Source organism: Marmota monax, unplaced genomic scaffold, assembly GCF_021218885.2.
Source record: "Marmota monax isolate L192 unplaced genomic scaffold, Marmota_monax_Labrador192_F-V1.1 WCK01_AAM20220418_F8-fsc00007, whole genome shotgun sequence".
Lineage (NCBI taxonomy): Eukaryota > Metazoa > Chordata > Mammalia > Rodentia > Sciuridae > Marmota > Marmota monax.
This window is the reverse complement of record NW_026692781.1, coordinates 4387284-4413995: the sequence shown is the minus strand read 5'-3', so window position 1 is coordinate 4413995 and position 26712 is coordinate 4387284. Positions and strand designations below refer to the sequence as shown.

At 38.2% G+C, this 26712-nt stretch overlaps 1 protein-coding gene across 1 annotated transcript; it reads right to left on the bottom strand.

The window, feature by feature from the left end:
* Positions 1–388: 388 nt before the first annotated feature.
* Positions 389–23125, bottom strand: Dhrs9 (dehydrogenase/reductase 9). The gene is made up of 5 exons (XM_046447437.2): positions 22782–23125; positions 11899–12246; positions 10061–10319; positions 6813–6976; positions 389–2655 (listed from the first exon to the last, which is right to left on the bottom strand). The coding sequence occupies exons 2-5, from the start codon at positions 12209–12211 to the stop codon at positions 2432–2434; spliced, it is 960 nt and encodes a 319-aa protein (XP_046303393.1). The 5' UTR covers positions 12212–12246; positions 22782–23125; the 3' UTR covers positions 389–2431.
* Between the last annotated feature and the right edge of the window lie 3587 nt (positions 23126–26712).

Below are 26712 nucleotides of genomic sequence, written 5' to 3'. Positions count from 1 at the left end.
GCAGTAGAGTAGTTGGTGCTGGGTTGGGGAAAGGATATGTGGAGTGGGGGAGATAGAAACTTCAGATTTGAATATATTGTGAATGTCTAGGTGGAGCTAGAGTGGACACAGTGGGATTCGTAAATCAGATCAGAAGGAAGGTTTGGAAAATTCTCCTGGTCCCTCTAAACTAAGTGACAAAGGGTACTCTAAGCTGGATGTGGCAGAAAACACCGCAATTCATGTTGGCCATGAACTCTGGGAGAACCTCCTCTAAAGCATCCTGAGTTCATATCTATCTTATTCCTTATTGTAGACCAGTATGCCCAGTCCATAATATGTTTCCTCAAATATTTACAGAAAAAATTAAAGAGTTATTTCCCCCAAAAGCACAGAGAAGAAGATGTGAGGGTGAGATGGAGAGAAGTCTAGCAACCCACATCTGATGCCCTCCTGTGACCTTCCCCTGCTTCCTCCCTCCCTCCCAGGTCTGTGGTTTTGTTGAGACTTCTCTACACTGAAACATCTCACCTTCTCCTTTAGTTTACAGACCTTTTAAAGTTGCTTGAGTGAATATATTTGGCTTTATTTTGAGTGATATCATGTTTGGTGACACTCGTTTTAAGGTGAGAAGTTTTTGGTGGTTGAAACAAGGAGTTATCAAATTGTAACTATTAGAAGAAATGAGAAAGAACTCAATAGGCAAAAGAAAGGAACAACACAAATTAGGTTAGTCCAACAGTGCGGCAGGAAGTAGAGGAGGTTCCTTCACATTCTTAAATTCCTGTTAACTCTGGGAGGTCTGGAAAGTCAGGGAACAGCATGTCACAAATTTTAAGGCACTGAAGTGAAGCCAAGAGCTAGGAATTCAAGATCAGAAGAAAGGGCCATTGAAAACAATATTGGTGAACTTCAGCTCCATGGATAGGTGGTGAGGTGGTTAACTGAAACCGGGAGAAATCAGAAATGTATAGATGAAGTGTCTCTGAGCAAGAACCAAGCTGGGGATGACTTCACAGGTAGATGGTAATGAGAGTTCAGCCAACTTTGAGAATTCTTCTCTCATTCTTGCTGTGATATTTTTTTTTATGCAAAAAGGATGAGCCCATCTTCTCCTCAAAATTATGACATATATGTTCAGGTGGACTGACACCAATTGGTAATTGTATTTTTCAGTAGTTACTATGTTGTAAACTTAAAAAAGGAAGAAATTATCACATGTGTAAATGTTTCTAGAAAGGTGAATGAAATAAATAGAATCACTGATACCTTTAAATGGTCATGTTAAAGCAGATGTTAAATATTTTCTTTATAATAAGCATTTGCACGTTTTCCTGGCCCTTTCACACCATATTATTCTACAAAAAATGTTGAATTCTGCCACTCCAGTCCAGGCTTCTTCATGTAAACATTCAACAAGTGGTACTGGGAATGAAATCTGGGAAACGTCTGTTTAGGGAACAATTTCTTCTGGGTGTGGTGCTACCCATAATCAACCCAACTTAGAACCATAGATATAGCAAGATGCTATCATCACTGTAGGCTGAAAAGCCTTTCACTTTAGTTCTGTCTTCTTGGGCTTCAGAGATGCCTAAAAGGCAGGACTTCCAACCACCTCAGGTGTAAGTTGTACCAGATATTCTGGTTCTTGTTATTTTGACAATTACCAGAATAAACATGAATATCCTATATTTTTCTCCTTTGGAGTGGTTGTTTACTTTGCAATCCCCACTTCCACCAGAAAGCTGTGTGCATCAATGATTACAGTGGCCTTCAGTAGGCTATCCATCCTTTATGTCTCCTTCTTGAACAGGAAGAGTTATCCTGCAATCACCCACTCTACATATTCATTTTTTTGTAGCTTCTTATTTCCTTTCCTCTCTTTTTCATCTTTTCTACTTGCGGGTCTACCTACTGCTTTTCTGTTGCCCTTTACTTATACCAATGTCACATAATGCTTTCTCTCTCCCCCTTTCTGGTTCCCATCCAACCTTATGAGAGCTGAATTCCAGTCCTTCGGTCTTATTTTCAGCAAATAACAGAACACTTTTAACCCACTTATGAAAGCATTCTGGTTACCTTAGTATTGATAGGAGATAGTACTTGACATTCAGGATTATTCAATTAGCATGGGGAAGGATTATTCAATATTCAATAAGGTATACATCATTTGGAGGAAGTCTTCCAATTTCTCTTATATTCTACCCAGCAGGCAAAGCCTCAGGACTGTTTTTGCCTATGTGATGTGCCATCTCTATCCTTCTTGGTAAAGAAGGCTTGAGAAGGAACCCTGAGACACTACTGATGATGGTAAGACTCCTTCTTTTCTATAAACAAGCCTGGTCTAAATGAGTCCAGGTTGAATTAGGTAAGGAACAGGATTGAAAAGTAGATGCGTCCTTGAATTTGGCTAATCTCATAGCTGGGGGACAGGTATCTGTGATCAGCTGAGTCACACGGCTTTGGGATTAGCCAGCTGTACTTTCTCTTTCAACAATAAAAAGTCTTGAAAAACTGCTGGCATGTGAGAAAGAGGGATCCAAAAAGTCTTGGCATCTTTTCCAGCAGCATAGCGAGTCTTTGGAAAGAGACTTGTCAGAGCATGGTCCATGCACTCTACCACCAGAGAGAGGTCCAAATTCACCCAGGTTGTAGTGCTTTTCAGCTTATCTAGACCTATAAAAAGAGACAAAAGCACACGTATTCTTCAGAAGAGGAAGAGCAGAGTGGGAGGCTAGGGGACAAGGTGGAGGTTGTATGTGAGGGAATTTATTTTGAATTTATTATTACAATTGAGACTCACTCTGATTGTTTTCTACTTAGTCCTCAGAAAAGGATGCTACAGAGCTTTCTTTATATCAGGGCTCTCTAAATAGGGCAGACAGCAGAATTGCTTGGAGAGCTTACAAATATTCAGATTTCTGAGTTCCTGAGTCAGTAGGTACTTGCATTTCAAACAAATCTCCAAGGGGTGCTAATGTTGCTAGTCCAAGGACTGAACTTTGAAGACTACTGCTCTAAAGCAATGGGGAAAGATACTATATATCATGAAGCTCCTGACCCTAAGAAGCCATGGGTTTGATTATTAATTTGTTTTAAGGGAGTGCTGTGTTTATAGGAAATGTAGGTGTCCACATATGCTTGGGCACACGTGTTATGAGAGAGTGCACTCACATGCTTCCCCAATCTATAATTCTATGTACAAAGAGCAATTCATTCCATAAATGTCCCTAATCAGGAAGCTCAAGTACAGGCAAGTGAAGTACTTGTGTGATGGGCTAAGACGTCTTTAGAGAGACAGGTATTTGATGAGGGCTTGCTAATGGTTTGGAGCCTCAGGCTTTCATTGTGAAGAGTGAATATTTACATGCAGAGAAATTAAATTGGATTCTTCTCTCATACAATATAAAAAAGCAACTCAAATTGGATTAAAGAGTTAGATGTACCACCTGAAGCTGAAAAATTACTAGAAGAAAATATGGGGAAAAAAGCTTCTCGTCTTTGGTCTGGGCAAAGATTTTTTTTAGACATGACCCCCAAAACATAGATAACCATGCAAAAATATAGTTGGAATTACATCAAATGAAAAATCTTCCTAACAGCAAAGATAACAGTTAAAACAATGAAGAGACAACTTATGGAATGGGAAATTTACTTGCAAACCATACATCTGATAAGGGAATAATATCCAAAATATAAAAGGAACTAAAAAACCTCAATAGCAAGAAAATAAATAACCTTATTTACAAAATGGAAAAGGAGCCAGGCACAATGGCACATGCCTATAATCCCAGGGACTTAGCAGGTCGAGGCAGAAAGATTGCAAGTTCAAAGTTAGCCTCAGCAACTTAGCAAGATCCTGTCTCAAAATAATAATAAAAAAAAAAGGGCTGGGGATGTAGCTCAGTAGTGGAGAACCTGTGGGTTCTATCCATAGCACTGCAAAATAAAATAAAATAAAATTTAGAATAAATAAATAAATAAATGGATAGGATCTAAATAGACATTTCTCAAAAGAAGACATACAAATGGCCAACAGGCATGTGAAAAAAAATATGACCGTATCACTAGTCATCAGATAAATATAAATTCAAACCATAATGACATATCATACCTGTTACAATGACTATTATGAAAAGACAAGAGATAACAAACATTGATGAAAGTGTGGAGAAAGGGGAACTCTTGCACATTGTTGGGGAAATGTAACTTAGTATAGTCATTATGGAAAACAGTATGGAGGTTTCTCAAAGAATTCTAAGTACGATATGGTTCTCATATGCTTTTAAAACATACCCGAGTTGTCTTCTCAAGGGAAAATTTATGAATTTAGATTTTTCTTATAACTTTAGTGCCAACTAAATACAAATTGTTTAAAGAATCCAATAAGTCTTAAATTAATGATTATTTGAGATTCCTACCACCTTAGCCAGGAAAATGAAGAAAATTAGCTTTAAATGTATGGCCTATTTTGGGTCTGTGGATATGGTCGATGTCTAGGTCCAGACTTGGAAAAACTTAAAAATAACCAGCATAAAACTGGGCTAATGCTTTTTGATATATCTTGGTATAGAAGATTTAAATGTTTCCAACACAAAGAAATGATAGATATTGGAAATAATCAGTATACTAATTACCCTGATCTGATCATTTCACTTTGTATACATGTACTGAAATATCACATGGTGCCTCATAAATATGTATCAATTATAATGTGTCAATTAAAAAAGATAGCTTGAAATGGAATTTGGTGATATACTCATAGGCATTAAAAAGTATAAGTGTCCATTTCAAACATGAAAAGGCTTTTAAATGAGGGATTTTTTATCTGAAGTATTAAATCTGAAGGATTAAGTTTATTCTTACACCGAACCTGCATAGAAACTTGGGTCAGTATGTGAGAAATAGAGCCTTTAATGTCTTTGAATCAAAACAATTAGATTCAAAACAATTTTGACTCAAACTGTGAGGTTTGTCAACTAAACATTATATATATACATGTATATATCTGTATGTGTGTGTGTATATATATATATATATACACACACACATCCATACACACACACACACATATATATATATATATATATATATATCAGACATATACATATATTTTATGGAATACATACATATTTACCATTATTTATTTATTTTTTAATTTTAATTTTTTTAACTTTGTAGTGCTGGGAATTGAACCCAGTGGTTTTCTATTATATATATATATATATATATATGTATATATATATATATATATGATATATATTTACATATATAATATATATTTATATATTTATAATTCATTATATTTATATAGCTTTGATATATAATTTATATAGTTTCATATATATGTGATATATATGATAGAAAAATATGATATATATGAAAAATACATAAATTATATATCAAGACTATATATAAAAATATATAACTTATATATAAAATATATAAATATATGTAAATTATATAGTAAGAAAAATATATAAATTACATATCAAGAAAAATATATAAACTATATATCAAGACTATATATATATATATATATATATATATATATATAGTGTGTGTGTGTGTGTGTGTGCATGTGCTGTGGAGGGGTGGGGATCTGGGGGAGTCAGTCATGTTAAAAACTTCTCCAGGTGGATCTGACTTGGCTCTGGCAGGATCACAGTTTGGAGGGATAGAGTGACACATGGAGACAGGAATCTGTTGAACTTGAAGCAGGAGCTCAGGAATAGCAAGCAAATCTTAACAGGGAGTCTGAGGCGGAAGGGGAATACTGATACAGGAAATACGATCCAATTCCTTAGTTTCTTGTTCACACTGTATAGCAGTGTCCAAAAATACATGGCAGAGTGGGGCTGGCTGGGTTCAAATCTAGCTTTTCCACTTACAAGCTGTGCAATTTTAGGTAAGTTACTTCTCTATGCCTCTATTTCCAAAAACTGGGGGGAAAAAAACCTGATAGTATCTACTTCATCAAGTTTGTTTGGGGATTATAAATGACAGAGTCCACGTAAAGCACTTAGAATGGTTACAGAGTAGGTAGTAAATGTTCACTGTGTTAGTCATTATTACATAATCTTTATTATTATTCTTCCTCCTTGACTCAGTCTTTTGACTTCTGTTACCTTTCCTTCCATTTCCTCCTTTATGTGTTCCTGCTCCATAAAACTTCCACCCAAATAATTCCTTCCTGTTTTTCAGGCCTGACTCAAACCTGATCTTTCCCAAGAAACGCTCTTTTCCTGGTCTGAACTCTGTGAGCAACTAGAGGCCACACCATTTTGCACCTCTTCTGCGCCTCGGGGTCACATCTAAGGAGGACCAATTTTCCTGTGTGCTGTAGAGCCTCATTTGATTACTTTTTATTGTCAACTAGATGCTAAGCTAGTTGGGGGTCAGAGTCTGAACCTTCCTTGAACAACGCTGTGTGAGTGGTGTTTAACAGAAGGGGAGGTGTGTGCAGAGATGAAGATCATGGGTTGTGGGGCCAGCCTGCCTAGTCTTGGTATGACCAGGAGGCACTGCCTGGCTCTGGGGAGGACGCTCCGCCTTTCCAAGCCTCTGCTTACTATTCTAGCAGCTTTTCTGAGGAGTAAATGATATAATTCATTAGGCACTTATAGTGCCTGGCATTTAGCAATTGCTCAGTTAATGTTCATTGATCCTCAGAGAAGTAGAGAGGACAGGAATGAACAGAGATCCTGATCCGTATTTAAGATCCCTGTTGGTGTGTTACTGTGGGAACCTTGGTTCTCCACTTGTGTTTGAGCCTCCTTCAGGCTGCCTAAGACAACGAATCCCAGAGGACACTGGCTCACCCAGAAACTCACTTTTTTCAATGTAACCTTCTCCATATTGTTCTTTGATGTCTGGAGATAGATGTTTCCAAATGGCAAGCTTTTTTTCAGTTGCCTTTATTGGATCTGACAATTCTGTTTTGAAGAATCCTGGTTCAATACATGAGACGTGCACGCCAAAAACTTTCATATCCCGTCTGTGAAAAGAACAGGTGAAAATGTTTTTTTATTTTATTGTTATTTAAAAAAATATTTGTTGTTTCTGTCTGTCTCTCTCTCTCTCCCTCCCTCTCTCTCTCTCTCTCTCTCTCTCTCTCTCTCTCTCTCTCTCCTAGTGCCAAGGACTGAACCCAAAGCCTCTCACATACTAGGCAAGCACTCTACCACTGAACTACATCTTTAGCCCTTATTTTATATTATTATTATATTTTTAAGTGTTTAATCCAAATCTATTTGGGGAATGTATTCTATATGAGTGACTATTTTCTCATGCATCTTTTCATAGAATATCAGAACTGGGTGTACTGGAAAGAAGTATTTCCATTCTACCCTCTCATTTCAAATAAGGAAACTGAAGCTCATGGTGAAGGGGGAGCTGGTCAATGGCAAAAGAGGAAAGGGATCTGGGTGGGACCCCTCAGCCCCACATCCGTCCAGTGTTCCTCTCCTGAAGCCGTACCCTCCTCATTAAATTGATGAGCTCTTGGTTAAGACTGTTCCCTTTCCACACTCAAAATACCTTCTGGGAAAATGGACTGATGACTGGCCTGGATGGACAAGTTTACCTCCATCTTAGGAATGTGATAGATGGCAGCACAAAAGTAAAGGACCCAAAGTGATGATCCCTGCTGTGCCCACCTGAGCCCTCTGCTGCTGAGAAAGGTCTTTCATCTCATCACCACAGAAAACCAGAAGTCTGCTCATGTACTGGACATCAAGGTTTTAGAGGAATCATAGCAACCCTCCCTCCCTCCTTCCCTCCCTTTCTTCTCTCTCTCTATTTCTTCCTTCCTTCCTTTATTCTTTCTATTGTTTCAACAGATGGGATCTTGTCCAGGCTGGCCCTGAACTCTTGGGTTTAAAAGTAGCTGGGACTACAGGTGCATGCCATCACACCTGGTTCATCCCTTCCTTTAAAGTAAAACAATGTATTGCAAACCAGTGCATGAATAATCATTTCCTAAATTTGATATGTATATGTTTCCACCAGAAATATATAACGAGTTTTACAGAAATCCTCACCAAAGGTTTCTTAAAAGCTCTCTTTGTGAACTTAAAATGTGATTTAATTTATTGTAGATTCTATCTTCTAGCAATGTAACTATTGTAAAGTTTGAAATATATTTTGCTAAAAATGCACATTACTTTGACTTTGGATGATCTAGAAAGATGTATTACTTACATTTAAGTGGAAAAGTTTATTTTCCATTTCATTGTATTTATTCACCTGTTGTCTGATCTCCATCAGATCATGGAAGCAGCAGTTCCAAGATAGGATTTGGGAAGGCTTATCTCCCTACCCACTCATGAAAATAGCATACAATTTAGGGTTATGCCACCCAACTAAGCTTACTAGGTAAGTAAGATCAGTATGATATTACTAATGCTTGTAGGGAAAATAAGGCTCCAGAACGCCCCAATCCTCTTTCAATTGTGCTATTGCCCCTAAGCCCTACTATGTTATAGACATTCTGGAACTGCTGTGGCCCACAGGCATAATATCAAATACTAGTTCTAGGACTCATAAAGAAATAAACACCTGTGATTGATTGTTTTCAGGCAAAAATATAGCTGCATTGAAAATTCCAAGAACATTTCAGTTGAAACATCTTTTTAAAAGTAAGGAAATAACTAAATATACTAAAATTTTATGATCCTGCTACTTGCAAAGTGGAACCAAAGGTCAACCAAGGAGAGTAACAGGTTCTCTGTGATCTTGCTGCTCCCAGTACGATCCCTGAGCCATGGCAGTACTTGAGAGCTTCTTAGAAAAGCACAATCTCAGGCCCCCATCCCAGACCCGTTCAATCAAAATCTGCATCTTAATAAGATCCCCAAGTGATCCAAATTCACATGAATGTTTTGGAGGAATTGCTCCAACGTTATTGTGTTTATTTCCTGGGAGAGTCACACTTGGCAATCAGATGTGATGGCAAAATGGAGTCGTTCAATCTTTAGTAATCTTGACAGATCTCTGAGCTCCATGGTATAGATCATGAACTCTAACATACTTCTTCAACAGATAATCGAATAAGGAATGGATGAATTGATGGAAAGATAATATCTAATTTTAGATTTGATATTTTCTCTTATCTATTGGCACCATTTGGTTAAATATCATCCAACTGGTTTTCCAGTGGCTTTCTCCATCCTGCCAGCACCATGTCCTGAGAGGTGGACCTGCATCAGCTATGCATACTCTGGCTCCCAGCAGGCACAGTGGATTAGAAGTGTGAGTGGGAGATCAGAGGCAAGAGGAGGCGAGGTAAGGCTAGTGGTATCAATACTGGTAATACCATCCCTTAATGGAAGCTGACAACCTCTGAGTCTCCAGGTTCTAAAAACTTCCCTGTCTCATTGTCCCTACAATCCTATGGATAGAAATGCCTCTGTTGTCATCAGCCTGCAGGTACTACGCTATTGTCTGGGATTTTTCTACATGTTTTTCATATGTTTGTGAATAGTTCCTTAAACAAACTCTGTTCCTTTGACTCTATATTAATATGCCTCCATTCTCTGCCAGAACCTTGACTGAAAGAACTACTTGCACTTTAGGGCTTTGAACTGATAATGAAAGGTTCTGGGTCCAGGTAGGATGGATTAAGCACACTCCTCCATGTTTCTCCTACTGAATGCTGCTACAAAGCTTGGGTAGGGTGCATTGAGTAACCATTTAAGAACTGATACTTTTCTTCAGAAGGTTTAAGTAAGATGGTACTGTTGTGTCTGTAACATACAGTAAGAGCAATGGAGAAAGCTATACTGATTTATGCTTTGTCTAATTTCCTATTTGATAAACTGACCTCCTGAGTATAAATTCACCACCACAATCAATATCATGCATTAATGCAAGAAGTAAAAAAAAAAAATCAAATCTCAGTTCTACCACTTATTTAGTTGGATGACCTTGGGCAAGTTAGCTAATATCTCTTGAGTTTCAGTGGTACTGTCTATAAAGTGGAAATAATTTAAATTACTAAGTAGAGTGTCTGGTCCATACTAAGCATTGAATGAATGTTACCAGGTATTATTTCCTAGTAAGCCAATTAGTTTGCTTTTACCTTAAGCAGTCATTGAAGCCTTCCACTCCATATTTGGATGGAGTATAGCCCCCTCCACCAAATGCAAGCCGACCTCCAATGCTGGAGACGTTGACAATCCTCCCCCTAGCTTTTTTGAGCAAGGGAAGCATATTTAAAGTCACATCGATGAGTCCAAACAGGTTCACTTCAATAGGTTCTCTGTAGTCTTCCACTGTCAGCCAGTCGGTGGGAGCCAGTACACCAAGAACACCAGCATTGTTGATCAGACCCCAGAGACCTAGAGCCCAGAGGGAAGAAAGGAGATGTGGTAGAAGGTGGTGTTCATATGGAGTCTTGGATGGAAATGCAGCCTCTGTTCTACACAATGGTGCCATTTCCTCCTTGTAGATATATTGCTGCTGTGAAATATTTTGCAGTTTATAGAAGTGATAGCAGAGAGAGTGGGAGAATAAATTCAAATAATTAAAGTTCTTTTACTGAAATTCAGTTTCAGTGTTATTCTATTTCCGATTCTGAATGTCAAATAATGATACTTTTTGAGACTTTCTGCATTTTCATCTCATATGTAGAGTAAATAGGACTATTTCCCCCACCCCACCTCCCGTCTTGCTAGATGGCAAAGTCAGAGAATATTTATAAAATGTTCTATATGGAGGGAGTGAAATCAATTCACTTCATGTTTATTTTTGGTGAAAAAAATATCTAATCACTCACTGGGCTTGTTTTATGATGGGAAACATTTAATATTGCTAAAGGTATTTGGAATTCAAGCATTAAAAATTGTCTGGAGCCTTATCAAATCATAATGTTTATACTTCAGAATCTCAGGTATATGATGAAGATATAATTGAGAAAAATACATACATTTGTTTTTTTTTCTTTGTAGACCCCATATCTTATTCCATGAGAATATTTCAAATGCTGGACAAAGCTGATTAAAACCTTATAGTTTAGAAAGCAGCCATCTTCCCCCCAAAACAACTGCCAAATGTTTTCTCTGATATAAGGAGGCTGACTCATAGTGGGGTAGGGAGAGGGAGCATGGGAGGAATAGATGAACTCTAGTTAGGGAAGAGAGGTGGGAGGGAAAAGGAGGGGGCAGGGGATTAGCAAGGATGGTGGAATGTGATGGACATTATTATCCAAAGTACATGTATGAAGACAAGAATTGGGTGTCAACATACCTTATATACAGAGATATGAAAAATTGTGGTATATTTGTGTAGTAAGAATTGTAATGCAAAAAAAAGTACATGTATGAAGACATGAATTGGAGTGAACATACTTTATATACAAAGATAAGAAAAATTGTGGTATATTTGTGTAATAAAAATTGTAATGCAAAACCAAAACAAAACAAAGTGCATGTATAAAGGCACAAATTGGCGTGAACATACTTTATATACAAAGATGAAAAATTGTACTCTATATGTGTAATAAGAATTGTAATGCATTCTGCTGTTGTGTATTTAAAAATATAAAATCAATAAAACTAAAAAAAAAAAAAAGCGGCCATCTTAGCAGAATCTACTTACAGAATGAGTGTCCAAGGGCTCAGTACTCCACCAGGACTATGTAAGATTCTAACTCATGTTCTCAGGCCCTTTCCTACCTCACCCACTGAAAATGTGTGAACTCTGGAGCATTTTGTAGTGAAAAGTGGGTGTCAGCTATTCAAAGGATGAATTGGGTCTGCTCCCATATTCTCCTGTAGATTTCACTCCAGTCCCTTTGCTATGTATATGGATGGAGTAAAACTTCATTGCAGAATACCAGGGAAAATCAGTACCTTCATCTCTGTTCTAAATTGACCCATGGGACAAAAGACTGAGCGTAATTTGGTTGGTGTCTCTCACCTTTTTCCCCAACATGGTTCTTCACCCACTGGGCAGTCCTCTTGACATTCTCGGGGTCAGTTACATCCAGAAGCACTGTATGAAGTCTCTCTGAGGTTTCTGCCTTCAAAGCTGTTGACCCTGATTCAGTCAGACAGGCAGCAATTACACGAAATCCTTTTTTATCAAAAGTTCTGGCTGCCAAGTTTCCAAAGCCCGAGTCGCACCCAGTGATGAAAATATACTTATCGGTGATGTCTGCAATCTTCAGTTGTCCTTTATAATTCCATAGAAAAGCACAGAGGATTAGGAGGGCTAGCACCCCAAAAAGCATTTTTTCCTTTCTTGTATAACAAAAGAGGATGTCTCCTGAGGGTTCAGAATTAGAAAGAAAATTCAAATTAGAACCACCAAAGTATCATAACCCAGGCTTGATGAACTGGAGATATTTTAGTTCACTTGAATAGGTAAATAGAAAGTTAAAAAATAATACTTCTTATTTGGTTGTTTGTTGGGAAGATGGCCATTTAAAGAATAAATTGCTTCTCAAAGGTAGTACAAAAACTATCCAAGTAGAATTCAGAGAAATTAAATGGGAGACAGAAAGGGACACTCCCTGGCAAAGCTGACACAGGTCAGAGGTAGATGTGGTTGACTGGAGTTGTGTGGGACAGTGACATTAATTTGACTTGTGAACTCATCCATCAGAAAGATAGATTCTTACCGTAAAACCTTAATTATAGTCATTTCGTGAAATTCAAGCAAAACAGGGTCAAATCTATTAGAAATTATAGTTCAGTCTTACTTGTTCTAGTAGACTCCTAATTTTTAGACCATCAGGAAAATGAGAGCATTTTACTGTTGTCACTAAGAAAACACTCTCAACGTGGCTTCCATTTTCTTATTTTAAATAGGTTCATGTTAGCCTTCAACTCAGCTTTGAGAGTATTAGAGCTCAATGCTGAGAATGTTAATGTGGCAGAAGAGGGAGATGAATAGGAAGAGATTGGGAGAGAACTGTTGGCCCATGTACAGTATTCCAACCCACTATTCCAAATACTCAGATTTCGTCCTCTTTGGACACCAGCCTGCTATGAGAAACAAAACAAAACAAATCAAAAAACCCCTCACATATACAGAAGACAAAGTGAAACAAATAAGTGTTATAAAACCAAGGCTTTGACCATAAGTGGCATAAAACCATTGGGGAAAATAATTTTGTCAGGGCTGGGAGCAGACGGGGAGGCCTACCATCAAACAAGAGGAGACTGCCCTTCCTTTCCTCAGAAGCCTGTGGTGGCATGTCCCCTCAGCTTATGTCAACTCTTACCATGGACAGTGGTGGCTGGGGAAGAGTCAGAGGAGGAAGTGGCCAACAGTTTTGAGGGCAGGCTTCCCTTGCTGCCTCAGGTCTGAGTGTAGCATGGAGGCCCAGCCGTCCCAATGCACAGCCATGAGATAGCCCTAGGGAAGGAGATCACCCATGCCCACCACACAGACACACCTGTATAGGCTCCTTACCCTGGGGAGGGAAGAGGAGCCACAGGAAGTAGGGGAAGACCTTATTTCTTCCCCAATGACCAAGAAAGTTTCCTACTATTTCCAGGCAGTATCTTTGCCCCTGATTTAGACCCTCCCTTAGAATCTAGAGGACCCTGAGTGCCTCAAAGAGGACAATCAATAAGCTTGAGTCGAAGTTCAGACCTTGCAGATGCTTCTGGAATCATGGCTGTTCATGGACACTGTGCTCAGAAAGTAGCTGTGGAGCCAAGCAGTATTATAAATGTTGGACATTGTTTTCTTACAATATTTTCTGGTTTTTCCTTTGAACCCTTTAAAATATTTTCTCTGCATATAAAATCAACTTATATTCATTGTGAAAAAAAAGTGCAGAAAAAAAGAAGATAGTAATAGTTATCACGTTTGACTCTTAATATTTTGGTGCATTTAACTCCAGTTTATTTTCTATATATGTATTTACTGTATATGTAAAAATTCACTCTTCCTAATGAGAAATATAATAATTATACATATAGATAGCATTTCATCACACACAACACACACACACACACTATATATATATATATATATATATATATATATATATATATATATATATCACTGTATAAGAAACACAGTATTTCAGATTAAAAAAAACTCCATGTAATAATATATATTTACTTCTTAAGGAGAGTTTGAACACTCTGTTTTCAGTTTTTGTCCTAACAGAGTTAGAGCTTAAAAAAGAGAAAGTTGAAAGAATTGCTCTTTGAAAAATATTAAGCCAGAGAAACACATTAAAAATATGTTAGGTTTGAGGAAAACAGTTGATTCTTGAGGTACAGCTGTGAGGAAGGCAGGTTCTGTTCCTGGGCATGAGGGTGGATTATGAGCCTTAAGGCCTTGAATTCAGGTGGATGGATGACTTGGGCATCTGTGAAAGCTTCTTAGGCAAACAGCTTTCACAGACCCTTGAGAGGGTCATGGATAGAACTGAGGGGTCTGTCCACTTGGATGGCACAAGATTCCATTTTACTTTCTCTACACTGCGCCTGAAATTTAGCACACCTTTGAATTATGAAAGTAACAACAAACCACAGCATTATTTGTAGTACCTGTGACTTTGTTACAGTGGAAATCACAAATATCTTTATGTCACATTGCTATTATTAGAGTTATCTCAAAATATGCCTTCTGCTCATCACCACTTCAAAATTATGGTGAACAACATTTCTTCTACTATTATACTGTTACTTCATGTGTTAATTAAAGAAAAAAATTTAATTATTTTGGGTGCATTTCAGTATAGTAGATTCCTTTGTAGCTCTATGCATTTTACTTCATGTATTAAAAATTATTCACACTTAAAAGGTAGCTGTGGTGAGGTAAACCCACATAAATATAGTTATCACACACTAGACAAAGGTGCCATAAACATACATTGGAGAAAAGATAGCCTCTTCAACAAATAGTGTTGGGAAAACTGGAAATCCATATGAAACAAAATGAAATTAGACCCCTGTCTCTCACCCTGCACAAAACTCAACTCAAAGTGGATTAAGGACCTAGCTAGGCATTAAACCAGAAACCCCATGCCTACTAGAAGAAAAAGAAGTCCCAAATCTCTATGATGTTAGCTTAGGAATTGACTTCCTCAACAAGAAGTAAAGCACAAGAAGTAAAATCAAGGATCAATAAATTGGATGGTATCAAACTAAAAAGCTGCTTCAAAGCAAAGGAAAACAATCTAGAATGTGAAGAGAGAGCATAAAGAGAAAATCTTTGCCACCTGCACCTTGGATACAGCATTAATCTCCAAGGTATATAAAGAACTCTAAAAGCTTAATTCCAAAAAATCAAATAACCCAATCAATGAATTGGGAAAGAAATTGAACAGGCACTTCACAGAAGAAGAAATACAAATGGTCAACAAATATATGAAAAAATGTTCAACATCTCTAGCAATTAGAGAAATACCAATTAAAACTTCACTGAGATTTCATCTCACTCCAGTCAGAATTACAATTATCAAGAATACAAATAACAATAAATGTTGGGATGCAGGGAAAAAGGTACACTCATACATTGCTGGTGGGACTGCAAATTGGTGCAACCACTCTGGAAAGCAGTATGAAGATTCCTCAGAAAACTTGGACCACCATTTGACCCAGTTATCTCACTCCTTGACATATACCCAAAGGACTCAAAATCAGCATAATATAGGGACATGTCCACATCAATGTTTATAGTAGCTCAATTCACAGTAGCTAATCTATGGAACCAATCTAGTCCTTCAACAGATGAATGAATAAAGAAACCGTGGTATATATACACCATGGAATATTACTGAGCTATAAAGAAGAATAAAATTATGGCATTTACTAGTAAATGGATGGAACTGGAGACTATCATACTAAGTGAAATAAACCAATTCCCAAAAAACTAAAGCCGAATGTTCTCTCTAATAGGTGGATGCTAACACATAATAAGGGGGTCTGGGAGGGAAGAATAGAAGTTCATTGGATTAGACAAAGGGGAATGAAGGGAAGGAAAGGGGGATAAAAATAGGAAAGACAGTAGAATGAATCAGACATAACTTTCCTATGTTCACATATATGAATACACGACCAGTGTAACTCCATATCATGTACAACCACAAGAATGGGATCCTAATTAGAATAAGTCATATTCTATGTATGTATAATATGTCAAAATACATTCTACTGTTATGTATATCTAAAAAACCAAATAATAAAGGTAGCTGTGATAATGACAATCACATAAATCCAAATTTCCTAGAACACACTCCATTGTGTGTGTATACTTACATTTACAATTTAACAGGAACAAATTATATCCCATAAAGTCCATGCCTTTACCATAACTTGAAAACAGACAATCCTGAAATTTAAAATTGCTGGATTGAGAAAGTAGGTAAATATGTAATGGATAATGGAGGCCAGGTTTCATATTGTCAGAAAGAGGAGTTGCAAATGTGGAAAGGGAGAGGCTGGAATGGACCTGGTGGAATTGGATTAGAGTTGGAAGACTCAGTAAGAACTCATGGCTTTTGATATGAGTCCGTAGATACTGAAATAGATAAATAGCTTTCAAGGTCTACCTGATGAACTATAAGTAATGAAACTCTACTAGCAACAAACCAACCAAGGGCTCTGGCCCTGAGATTTAAGTATTATATTCATAATTGTTGGAGAAGCTAATATCAGGGTTGGGCTGGAAAAGTACAAAATGAACCCAGAATATCTCATGCCAGAAAGTGAAAAAGTGCTCAAAAAATGTTGAACGTATCAAAAGTACATTGGAACCAGTTGGAAAAGGCTCCCCCCGCAAGCATGAGACAATGTGAGCATCAAAACAAATACTGATGATAACAGATCATAACTCACTGACTGTGATATGAAAGCATGAGTTCATTATGATATATAACAATAAACAAATAGATAGGGAAAAGAAAAAGCTTTTCTTTAGATTTAATATGCCAATTAATAAATGTCAAAGGAATGATGCAATTTGAAAATCAACACTTGGCAATGATGTAGTAACAACTGTTTCAGGCAAGAATGATCAACAGATTTTAAAACTATGGAGTGAAATTTGGACAAGAGACAACAATTAGAGAATCTTGAAGAATGCCAACCAAAGATACTCACTAATTAAAAAGAGAACAATAGTGATTTCACAGTGGAAAAACAAAGTCTGAGTGCTGTCACGTTAACCAAGTGATGAAGATGAATATTACTAGTTATGGGGCAAATCGACTGTGCCTCTCATTTCCACATAATAGAAAGAACATAGCAGTACTTCTGTGCTTCACTCAAAGATAATTGTGCACGGGAATCATCTTCCAATTCCCCCCAAAATGAGCCTATGATCTTCAAAACATCAAAGTCCTGAAGAATGGGAAAGAAAGACCAAGAACTTTCATATTCAAGGAGCCTACAGGTAAGACAACCAAGGGTGCTAACACATGCACATGGACAAGAAAAAAATTTTTTCTTTTTCCAGAAAGAACATTATTGGGTCATTATTAGGCCCTAATGTTATAAGGTTGTATTATTTATGAAATTTGAACAACCCTTTTTATATTTTATTTTGAGAGACAGGATATCGCTAAATTGCTTAGGGCCTTGCTAAATTGCTAAGTCTGACTTTGAACTTGCAATCCTCCTGCCTCAGCCTCCCAAGTGCTAGGATTACAGGTGTGAGCCATCATGCCCAGATCCCTTCCTCATCTTTTCAACCTCCTCATTCCCTAAATAAACACATTTCCCTGGATGAGAAGCAGAGATGAGATTTTTTAATCAAGGATGGACTCCCAATAAAATGTGTTGTCCTTATCAGGTGTACCTCTGGGTTGAGAGTCATTACAGAGGGTGGTGTCTCAAGCCTGTAGCCTGAATCCTAGGAACTGCTAATGCTGACCTAAATTTTGCAAAGTCTGTCCTTACTTCAAATATTTTTGTCTCTAAATGCTAGTTCCTCAGTCTCTAAATTTCACATTTTTCTAGGTCATCGGGATAAGTGAACTACAAACCAAACACATTTTCGACATCTCCTGGTTATTTTTGTCAAAATATCGCCTCTGAGCAGTGGTCCTTGGTCTGAACTATGACCTGTAACAGGAGCTGATAGATGGCCAATTGGCTCATTGACCACTGAGAAGTAAATGAGTAACTGTAAGTAACAGGGCTGCCTCAGCCACACTCTGCTAACTCTGGTCATCTCCACAAGGTTCCTTGGTCACAACCATTCAGACACTGACCTCAGTTGCTAGTTTATCTGGTATGTCTTCCAATTTATCTCACAATAAACTGTTTAGTAAAAGTACAAGTCCCTTGGGATCAAACCAGTAGAGCTGTACTTGGGAGCCCACACCCCAGACTAGGCAGGTGGAGGTTCAGTCTTCTTACTGATGATTAGAGAGCCCTTGAACAAATTGCTCATCATCTCTGTGTCTCCACTTTTCTGTTGATAAAATGGGGACATAGTGCTTACCTTGGAGAGTACCTGGATACTAATGTGACAATGTCAGCTACACAGACAGAGCCCTGTGATTATTGGGCAGGATCAATCGGTTTCACTTTCTGAGGGACATTTTCCATATGTCCCTTATTTCCAGGCATGAGCTTCTCAACTTCAGTACTCTTGCTATTTTGGATCACATGATTAGTGGTGGTGGGGTCTGGTGTGGGGTCTATCCTGTGTATTGTAGCACATTTAGCACCATCTCTGGCCTCTATCCACTAGATGCCAGTAGCACTTCTCCCTCACAACTGAAAAATGTCTATAGACATTGCTAAAAGTCCCTTGGGGGACAAAATCACCACCTTCATTGAGAATCACTGGTCTGGAGCTTCCTTGTCTTGGGGATCCAGAACTTTCCAGAATTACTTCCCTGGAAACTTTGTCATTGGTTCCTTGGTATTATCTCATGGATGAGAGTTTATTATTTTATGAGAGTTTATTATTTTATAACTTTAACAGTAAAGTTTTGTTACTTACAAAGAATTACTCATATTCTGCTGCTGCAAGCATAAATTTCTATGATTTTTTTAAATGTCTTTTTCTCAGCAAGAGGGAAGGGGGCAGTGAACAAATTATGTATTTGATTTATGAATTCAAAAATTACTACCAGCATTTATGAGGAATGGATTCTGATTATTTTGAGTTTGGGCCATTCCAGGCTCCCCTGGGATGCCCTTCAGCTGGGTGGTCAGTTGACTCTGCAGACTGTAGAATATGCCCCTTGGAAATCCCTGGTGCTTGGGATTCCCAGTATGTTAAGTGGAATAAGGTTGAAAGTAATGGTTTACTGAGTGCTTAATATGTTCTAGGCCCTCTGCTAGGATCTACAGATATTCATTTCACTTACAGCTCATGACAAAAATATTTCCATTTTATAGATAAGGACACATTCAGAAGTGGGCTAATTGGCTCAAGATACAATCACTGTGGTGACTCTGGGACTGATATAGTCCAGACTCTTCTGGTTCTCCTACTGACATCTGCATTCCCACTCAACTCTAGGGCCCTAGGTGTATATGCACTGCCTGGAATCTCCAGTGCCTGTGTGATTCTTGGCCTTAGGCCCATGTCCTTTAAATGTTGCTGCAGGAAAAAAGGAAGGAAGGGAGAAAGAAGGATATCTCCACTCTGGCTCCAAGGTTCTCATCATAACTGAATTAATCTTTGCGATCTCTGAATTGTCAGGGTAAAAGGGTAATGGTAATTATAATAGTAAAATATTCCCACTTCCAATGCTGAATGAGTTTAAACAGTTTTGAGACCCATTCATGTAATTTTTATCTCATGTAATCATCAAAATATTTCTGGTATAGGGCAGATATCAAGGTCACCCGCTAACATGGCTGGAACTAAAACTTCAATCTCGAAATTCTTAAACTTGTTAGGAGAGAGAAGAACTGCAAACCTTATCACTTTATGGGAGGAATAAAAACATTTCATCAAAAATTATCTACTATGCCACAATGATGCAGAAGGAACCAGAAAGGAGAACTAGTTTTCTATTTCCATGCAGAGTGCTTAAATAGGAACTGCCTGTCAGCAGTTATAGGAAAATATTGCATTTGATTGCTGTCCTTGCTTACTTCTGCTTCTTTTAAGTTTATCTTCCTGGGCTTATTTTCCTAGTAAAAAACTTAAAATTCTTTGATTTCACTTCTCTTATTTACAAATTTACAAGTAAGAGAAGTGGTTTAAAAAAATAGACATTAATATTTCAGTGGTGTTTTGAGATACACTTTTTATAAGAAATGTGGAGTTCTTTCTAGATAGATCTTCCCAGACCACTTGATTTTATACTTCCATATAACTCCACAAAGCAATACTAAAACTAGTCAGTCATATTGAGGAGTTTGTTCAATCTTTATTTACTTTGAATTTGTTGCAATTGTGGCCTAACTCGAACCAACAACTGAATTGTTTACCAAAATAAATCAAACAGAGAGTTATTTAGCAACAGCTTTCTGGAATGTTTCTGTCTGGGGATTCTCTTACACAGGTTTTCTTTATATCCACTGAAGAGGAACAGGTATGCTTCTTTTATATTTAAATATCATAAGCCTTAACTTACACAGACTTTCTTTTACCTTTTATTGAAATAAAAACTCCTATTACCTTTTGGAGACTTCTATTGCACATTTTTTTAAGAAAAATGTATATTAGAGCCTAATGACACAAACTATATATATAAAGTCATAATTAAAGAATTATGTTTTTGTGAAAAAGAATATTCAAATAAGGCACCCAGAAGTCTGAAAACAAAACTTGAGTCAAGGCATCCTACATGAAACGTGCTTACATTAAGCAGCAAATGTTGTGTTTTTTTTTTGTGGGGGGGCGGGGGGGGAAGAGTAGCAGGGATTGAACCCAGGGTTTTTTTTGTGTGTGTTTGTTTGTTTTTTTAACCTTTATTTTGTTTATTTTTATGTGCTGCTGAGGATTGAACCCAGTGCCTCATACATGGCAAGTGCTCTACTGCTGAACCCCAACCCCAGCTTGAACCCAGGTTTTCTTTTAACCACTAAACCACATCCCCAACCTTTTCATTCATTTTTTTTTTTGGACAGGGTCTTGCTAAGTGTCTCACTTAGGAAGCCTTGAACTTGAGATCTTCCTGTCTCAATCTCTTCAACCACTGGGATTACAGGCATGCACCACTATGCCCTGCAGCAAATGTGCTTTTGAGGATCTGATTAAAGTAAATAGCAACGTGGATGATGCTGGTGAAATTCCCTCTCTCAATGGGTGAAGTCTCTGCTCTCAAGGCAGTTACGTTCTTCTGAGTCTTGATTGATTCCCCTGAGGTCGTAGGCAGGCCTCCTACTCTGTCTGTGCTTTGTGTAGTGGGACAGTGATGTGGAGAAGCATGCTTGTCTACTTACTTCCTCTGCAGATTCATTCACAGACCTCCTAGGAGTTCAGCTGTTATTCCTCCAGCCTGCTCCCAGGTTGGGAAGACCTGCTGGGGTTCTATTTGCATTTTTAGTTCTAAGGATTGAAGTGTCTCTGATTTTCTTTTCCTTTTCTCAAAATTTCTCAATTTGCCATAATCCCTATAATTATTGATTAATTATTAATTGATTAATTATCCCTAATACTTGCTAGTTTTATTTTGCTAATATGCTTTCTAACAGTACAGGCAGGATAAACATTATTGTTAAAATCATAGGTACTTTATTTATAGACACTGAATTTAATAACTGCAAACTGGAATGGATTATATATTGTGTAGTATTATAACTTGTCAAAGAAACTTTCAAAGTTTAGACTACAGAGAAGATGTATGTAAAGATGCAGGGAGAGTCTTCAACCATTCAGGATATTTCTTTTAGCTACATTTATCTTTGAGTAAAAGAAAAGGGTAGAGTTTTTTCACACTGTCCCTTAAGAAAGTAACATTTGTTATAAGGATTTCAAAACCAATTCCCATTTTCCTCATTTGAAATGTATGAGGCAAGTTTTTTCTTCCCCTTGTATTTAAACATTGAGATTTGTTTTTAAAATTGGACACCTTTTTCAAATCTCAACATATCTGATACAACATTTAACTTTCATCTAATGCAGCATCAAGCCAAGAATATTTTTAGAACATCTAATGGATATGCCAAGGAATACCAAGATAAAAAGCACAGTCTCTGCCCTTGGGCTAATAGTGTAGTGGGACATTTTAGAGTTATTTGTACAACTCTAAATTGAATGTGTTCTACTTAAACTTTGTCTCCACTGCCAAATATCAAATAATTGAAAAAGAGAGCCATACCACTGGTTCATAAAATAGAGAGTATGTATCTGTGCAGGTCTTTTAATGTCATAATGTCATCCCAGGATCCAGGGAGCACCTGTGCACTGTCAGGAATTTCCTTGTTTATTTCCAATTATTTTGCTCATTCAGCAAAGAGAGAGTATGTGTGTTCAAGTAAACTGACATTTGATAATATTGGTAAAGCAAGTGGATCAACAGATGAGACCTGCAGTTGGTAGCAAATCTATTTCTTCAGTAAGAAATTCATCTAAGATTCATATGCTTTTTGGAGTCCCTCTCTCTCCAGTTTCCAATTAATCATAAGATTCACAGTAGGTCTAAAATAGGCACACAGAGAATAACAAGAGGTAAATTTAATTTTGAGTTGAGGGTACTAAAGGACATCTGAAGAGAGGCCTGGAGTTTAAGTTGGGATCCTGTGGCCCACTGAGACCATTTCTGAGCGATGGGCTTGGCTCCTGTCACTGCCTTCTAACATGCTGTATTAGAGAAAAACAGCAACACTTGACCACAGCCTGAGAGACAACTTGATTCATTCAAAGGAAAATTAAAGACTTGATAGATGCAGCAATAAACAACAAAACTCATCACCAGTTACCTTACTGCAGTTGAATCTGTAGGCAGACGTTGTTGGTGACTCGCTCAGGCGACTGCAGTCTTCCTGCTGTGCACAAGGAAGGAAGTGCACCCTGACCAAGCTGATCCTCCTGAGGTGCCTGGGCTTCCGTCGAAATAGAGCACCTACATGTGTGTGAGGAGTCCCAGTTCTCTCTGTGAGTCACACCCATTGTGACGTTGATGGATGACTAAGTCTCTTTCAATGGATGAGGGAAGCCAAGAAGATGTAGGTCACGTGTTTCCAAAAGAACCAGAGTATTCTTGATAAATTAAATATTGCTGCTTATAGAAAGAATCTTACAAAAAAAAAAAAAAAAAAAAAGACTGGTACTATTCTCTTCCCTGGGACCAAATACTGTAGCTGAAATAATGTGACAAGGAAGCATTGTGTAATCTGCCTGGTATATTGTGTTAATAATTTAATTTTTAAATTATGATTATTGTTCTTGATTGAGGTGTTTTCCTTCCTGTTAGCATGCTTTTGACTATATAGTATTCCTGTCCTCCTAACAGAGTAAGTTGGAGCAATCAGTCTCTAGTGATTTTATTTTATTTTTTTAAACATTGGTGAGCAAGGAGATCAAAACAATTTAATGAAACAAAGTTTTGGAATTATTCATGCTTCCTAATTTGTATTATAAGGTATAGTAATGACAGCATACTGACATGGTGTCTGGTACTGAGACTCTTGAGGACAGGAAAGAGGTGGACTGTTTCAGAGCTGGTCACAGGGGACAGGGGACCTAGCATGGCCCTTGGGTTGCAATGGAAAGTGTTGAGGCTGCAGGTATTGAGGGGACTAGGCAGAGCTCACCCTCCTTTGAGCCTGCCAGACCTCCCCTGTTTTAGTCACACAGGCAGGCAAAACTCCACCGATTTTTAAAAAAATTTCCATTTCCTTGTATGCTAGTTTAATGCTATATTCCTCAGATATATTTTATATACCTATATAAAATACAGATACAATGCTGTATTCCCCAGGCTCTGTGTTCCATTTTCAAAAACTACAGTTTTTTATTAGCTGGAGTGAGCATATGAAAGGACTTGTCTAGATGGAGTCTAAACACTACTTTCACCCTTTAAATTAAATGGGGGGCATGTGCTTTTTTTTTTTCCTGCAAAAGAACAACAAAAACAAAAACAAGACTAAAATATACTCAGACAAACATTTAGAGTGCTTCCAATCCCTCAAGAATTCACAAGTCAAAGCAAGACTTAAATATGATCCTCAGAGAAATTCACATGGACTAAATCCACATAAAAAAAGCTATAAATAAGAAATGCCAGGTCCCCTCCTGTGAGCAGGTTGTTGTAACTGAAAGGTGAAGAGAACCTCAGGCAACCTGGGTGGTCCAGAGGCAAAAGGACAAAGTGAAAGTTATAACAATAGGGAGTTTTACTTACTTGACAACCCTGCCCGGTATAGTTCCCTTCATCCACTGGTCCTGTTCAGGTTAATGGAATCTTATGTTAGCAGCACCTTATCCAGGGTGTAACCACATCCACATTTAAACTCACATCTGAAGTACTGTTTTCTTCTCTCCCAACCCTTCAGTATGCAACATTTGAAGATGCTACTTTGTTCAGAATCTTCCTTCTATTGGACCTTTGGTTATCAAAGGTGATGAATACCAGCTATCAGTATATATCTCCCAAGCTAAATTGTGATTTGATTGTTTTTCTCCTAGTTCCTTTTTAAAACAGAATGTTGCATTGTGGTTTCATCCAAATGTGAATTTCAATTTTGATAACTGGATTATAGAGGGGTAAGGCAAGATCCTGCTAGACAAAACACTGAAGACATGGCTCTCCTTTTTCTTCTAAAGCTATATGTCCCCCATATTTCTGCCCAAGGGTGCTTGCCTTCTTGATCCCTTTCCAAACACCAAAACTCAAGAACACCCAGATCCTTGGGTGTCCCAGGCACACATATCAGGTTTCTGTTGCAGTCTGTGGATCTGTGGTCCAAATCCCAGAGAGTCCTGGAATGGAAACTGTGCCTGTGGAGAAACACACTTACCCCACACTGCAGGCTGTGGTGCGTCCCACTCCTGTCTACGTGCTAACCTCCTCCTTCCTGGCAGAATAATAGAATCCTGTCTCCAAGGCCACTGTTTCTCTGAAAAACTGAATTGGTATTGTAAGTTCTTGTTTTCAAAAACATGCTTGGTATTTTCTTCCTCCTTCCTTTGTCTGCAGATGGTTCTCTTAAGGGAAACTGTCCCTTGGTCCCCCTCCCGCCTTTTCCACCAACAAAGTCTTTGTCATGTGAGCCGCTTATGAATCGGTAGACTTGGCCTGAACTTGGAGCTTTGTTACTCATTTGGCTTGCTGTGACTCTTCCCACTGAAGGATGAAGCTGGGTTAATCTTTTGTTTCCCTAAACTATAAGATTCTTAGATTATAGTAATAGTTAAAGATTGAGTCATGGGAACATTCGGGAACTTGTTTAAGGAAAGATTTTTTTTATTATTATTTGCAGAACACACATGCTTTCAGCTTATGCAAACAAGAGATCCTGGCTTGAACAATGGAGCAAGGAGTACTATATGAGGAGCTCATTGTTCTGGGAAGGTAGATAGAACCAGTGAGAAGATGGGTGAGAATGGAGGTGATGGGCGAGCAGAAACACTGGGGATTCCCAGCAACAGGGAAAATTGCAAGAAGCACAGGTAGAGGCTTAGTAAGAAAATGTGGCTCCCACAGAGGGGAAAGGGTAGGCACTCCTTTCAGTGTCACTCTCACGTTTGCAAAAACTTTACCCCTGGAGCAGGCTAGGAAACCCAGCAAACCTTCCCCTAAAGAAGGAGATAAAATTCCAGAGGAACCAACCTTATCTCAGGAGGAAAGGGCTGTCCTTATCTTGAAAATACCCACAGTGAAGTAAAATGGCCTAATGCAGGTTGGCATCCCAGTTATTATGGGTGGTACTCTGGTACCATACAGGTATGTGTTAAGCAAATGTCCCACATAAACACTCTTCCCAGGGTACCAGGGGCACCTTCTGGCTGGCAGCTTCACAATGCAGGGTGCTGTTGCTCCAACTTCTTTCTGAGTGCAGAACCTGCCCTTTGTGGAAATCAGGGTTAGGACGCTGGCTTCACGTCAGTTCCATCTATATGGGGCTCATTGGACCTTTAAACCAAATCCCAGGGGCCAATAGTTTCAAGAAATGTTTTTTCTACTCTTTTTATTTTTGTTATTAATAAAAAGTAATTGTGCCATGAAAAGTGGGGTGGGGGGACAGATAGAAAGAAAAATTACTCTTTACTTAACAGATGGGAGCAATCCTAACAATCATTCGTCAAGCACTGTTCTACTGCACTGTGTTATCTAATTAGCACAGACACCGCATGAAGGTCTTCTTGCTCTCATTTACAGTTGAGAAAACTGAGACTCAGAATGGCGAAGTACTTGCCTAGCTATTCAGGACCAGGCCAGATCTGTCTTACTTCAGGGTCCATGGTGTTATACTCTAGATCACTATTACTGAAGCCAGCAGTATATAGGCAGTCAGTATAGATAGGTAAATCGAATAAGATGGATTAAGAAGGCCAATTTGAGTAAATCTGGGAAGTTGGAGAGGAATTGAAATGCCTAATGCCTTCAGAGCCCTTCCTCCACTCTTATCAAGATAACCTGCCGCTGCTTCAATTTATTGCTAAGGTAAACTGTCTCAGGGATTGTCCCTCCCTGCAGGGATTTGTTAACTATGCCCCCTTCCAGTCCAGAGCACTCCAACTTGGCCCCTCTGGCCCATTTGCTTCTCACCTTTTGGCCATCCCACCAGCGTCTCCTGGGCCTAGTCACGTATGCAGGAAGGAGAGAGAGGAGAAAAGAGCAGGAGAACAAAGGAAGCCCAGAATACCCTCATATAAAAAGGGATACCAGCTATGGCCCCCTTCTTCCTC

Coding starts and splice junctions, on each gene's coding strand:
- Dhrs9 (XM_046447437.2), bottom strand. CDS start 12,211: ATGCTTTTTGGGGTGCTAGCCCTCCTAATCCTCTGTGCTTTTCTATGG. Junction 6,977..10,060: donor GGCTTCAATGACTGCTTAAG/GTAAAAGCAAAC, acceptor TTCTTTTCACAG/ACGGGATATGAAAGTTTTTG. Junction 2,656..6,812: donor AGAAGGTTACATTGAAAAAA/GTGAGTTTCTGG, acceptor CTCTTTTTATAG/GTCTAGATAAGCTGAAAAGC.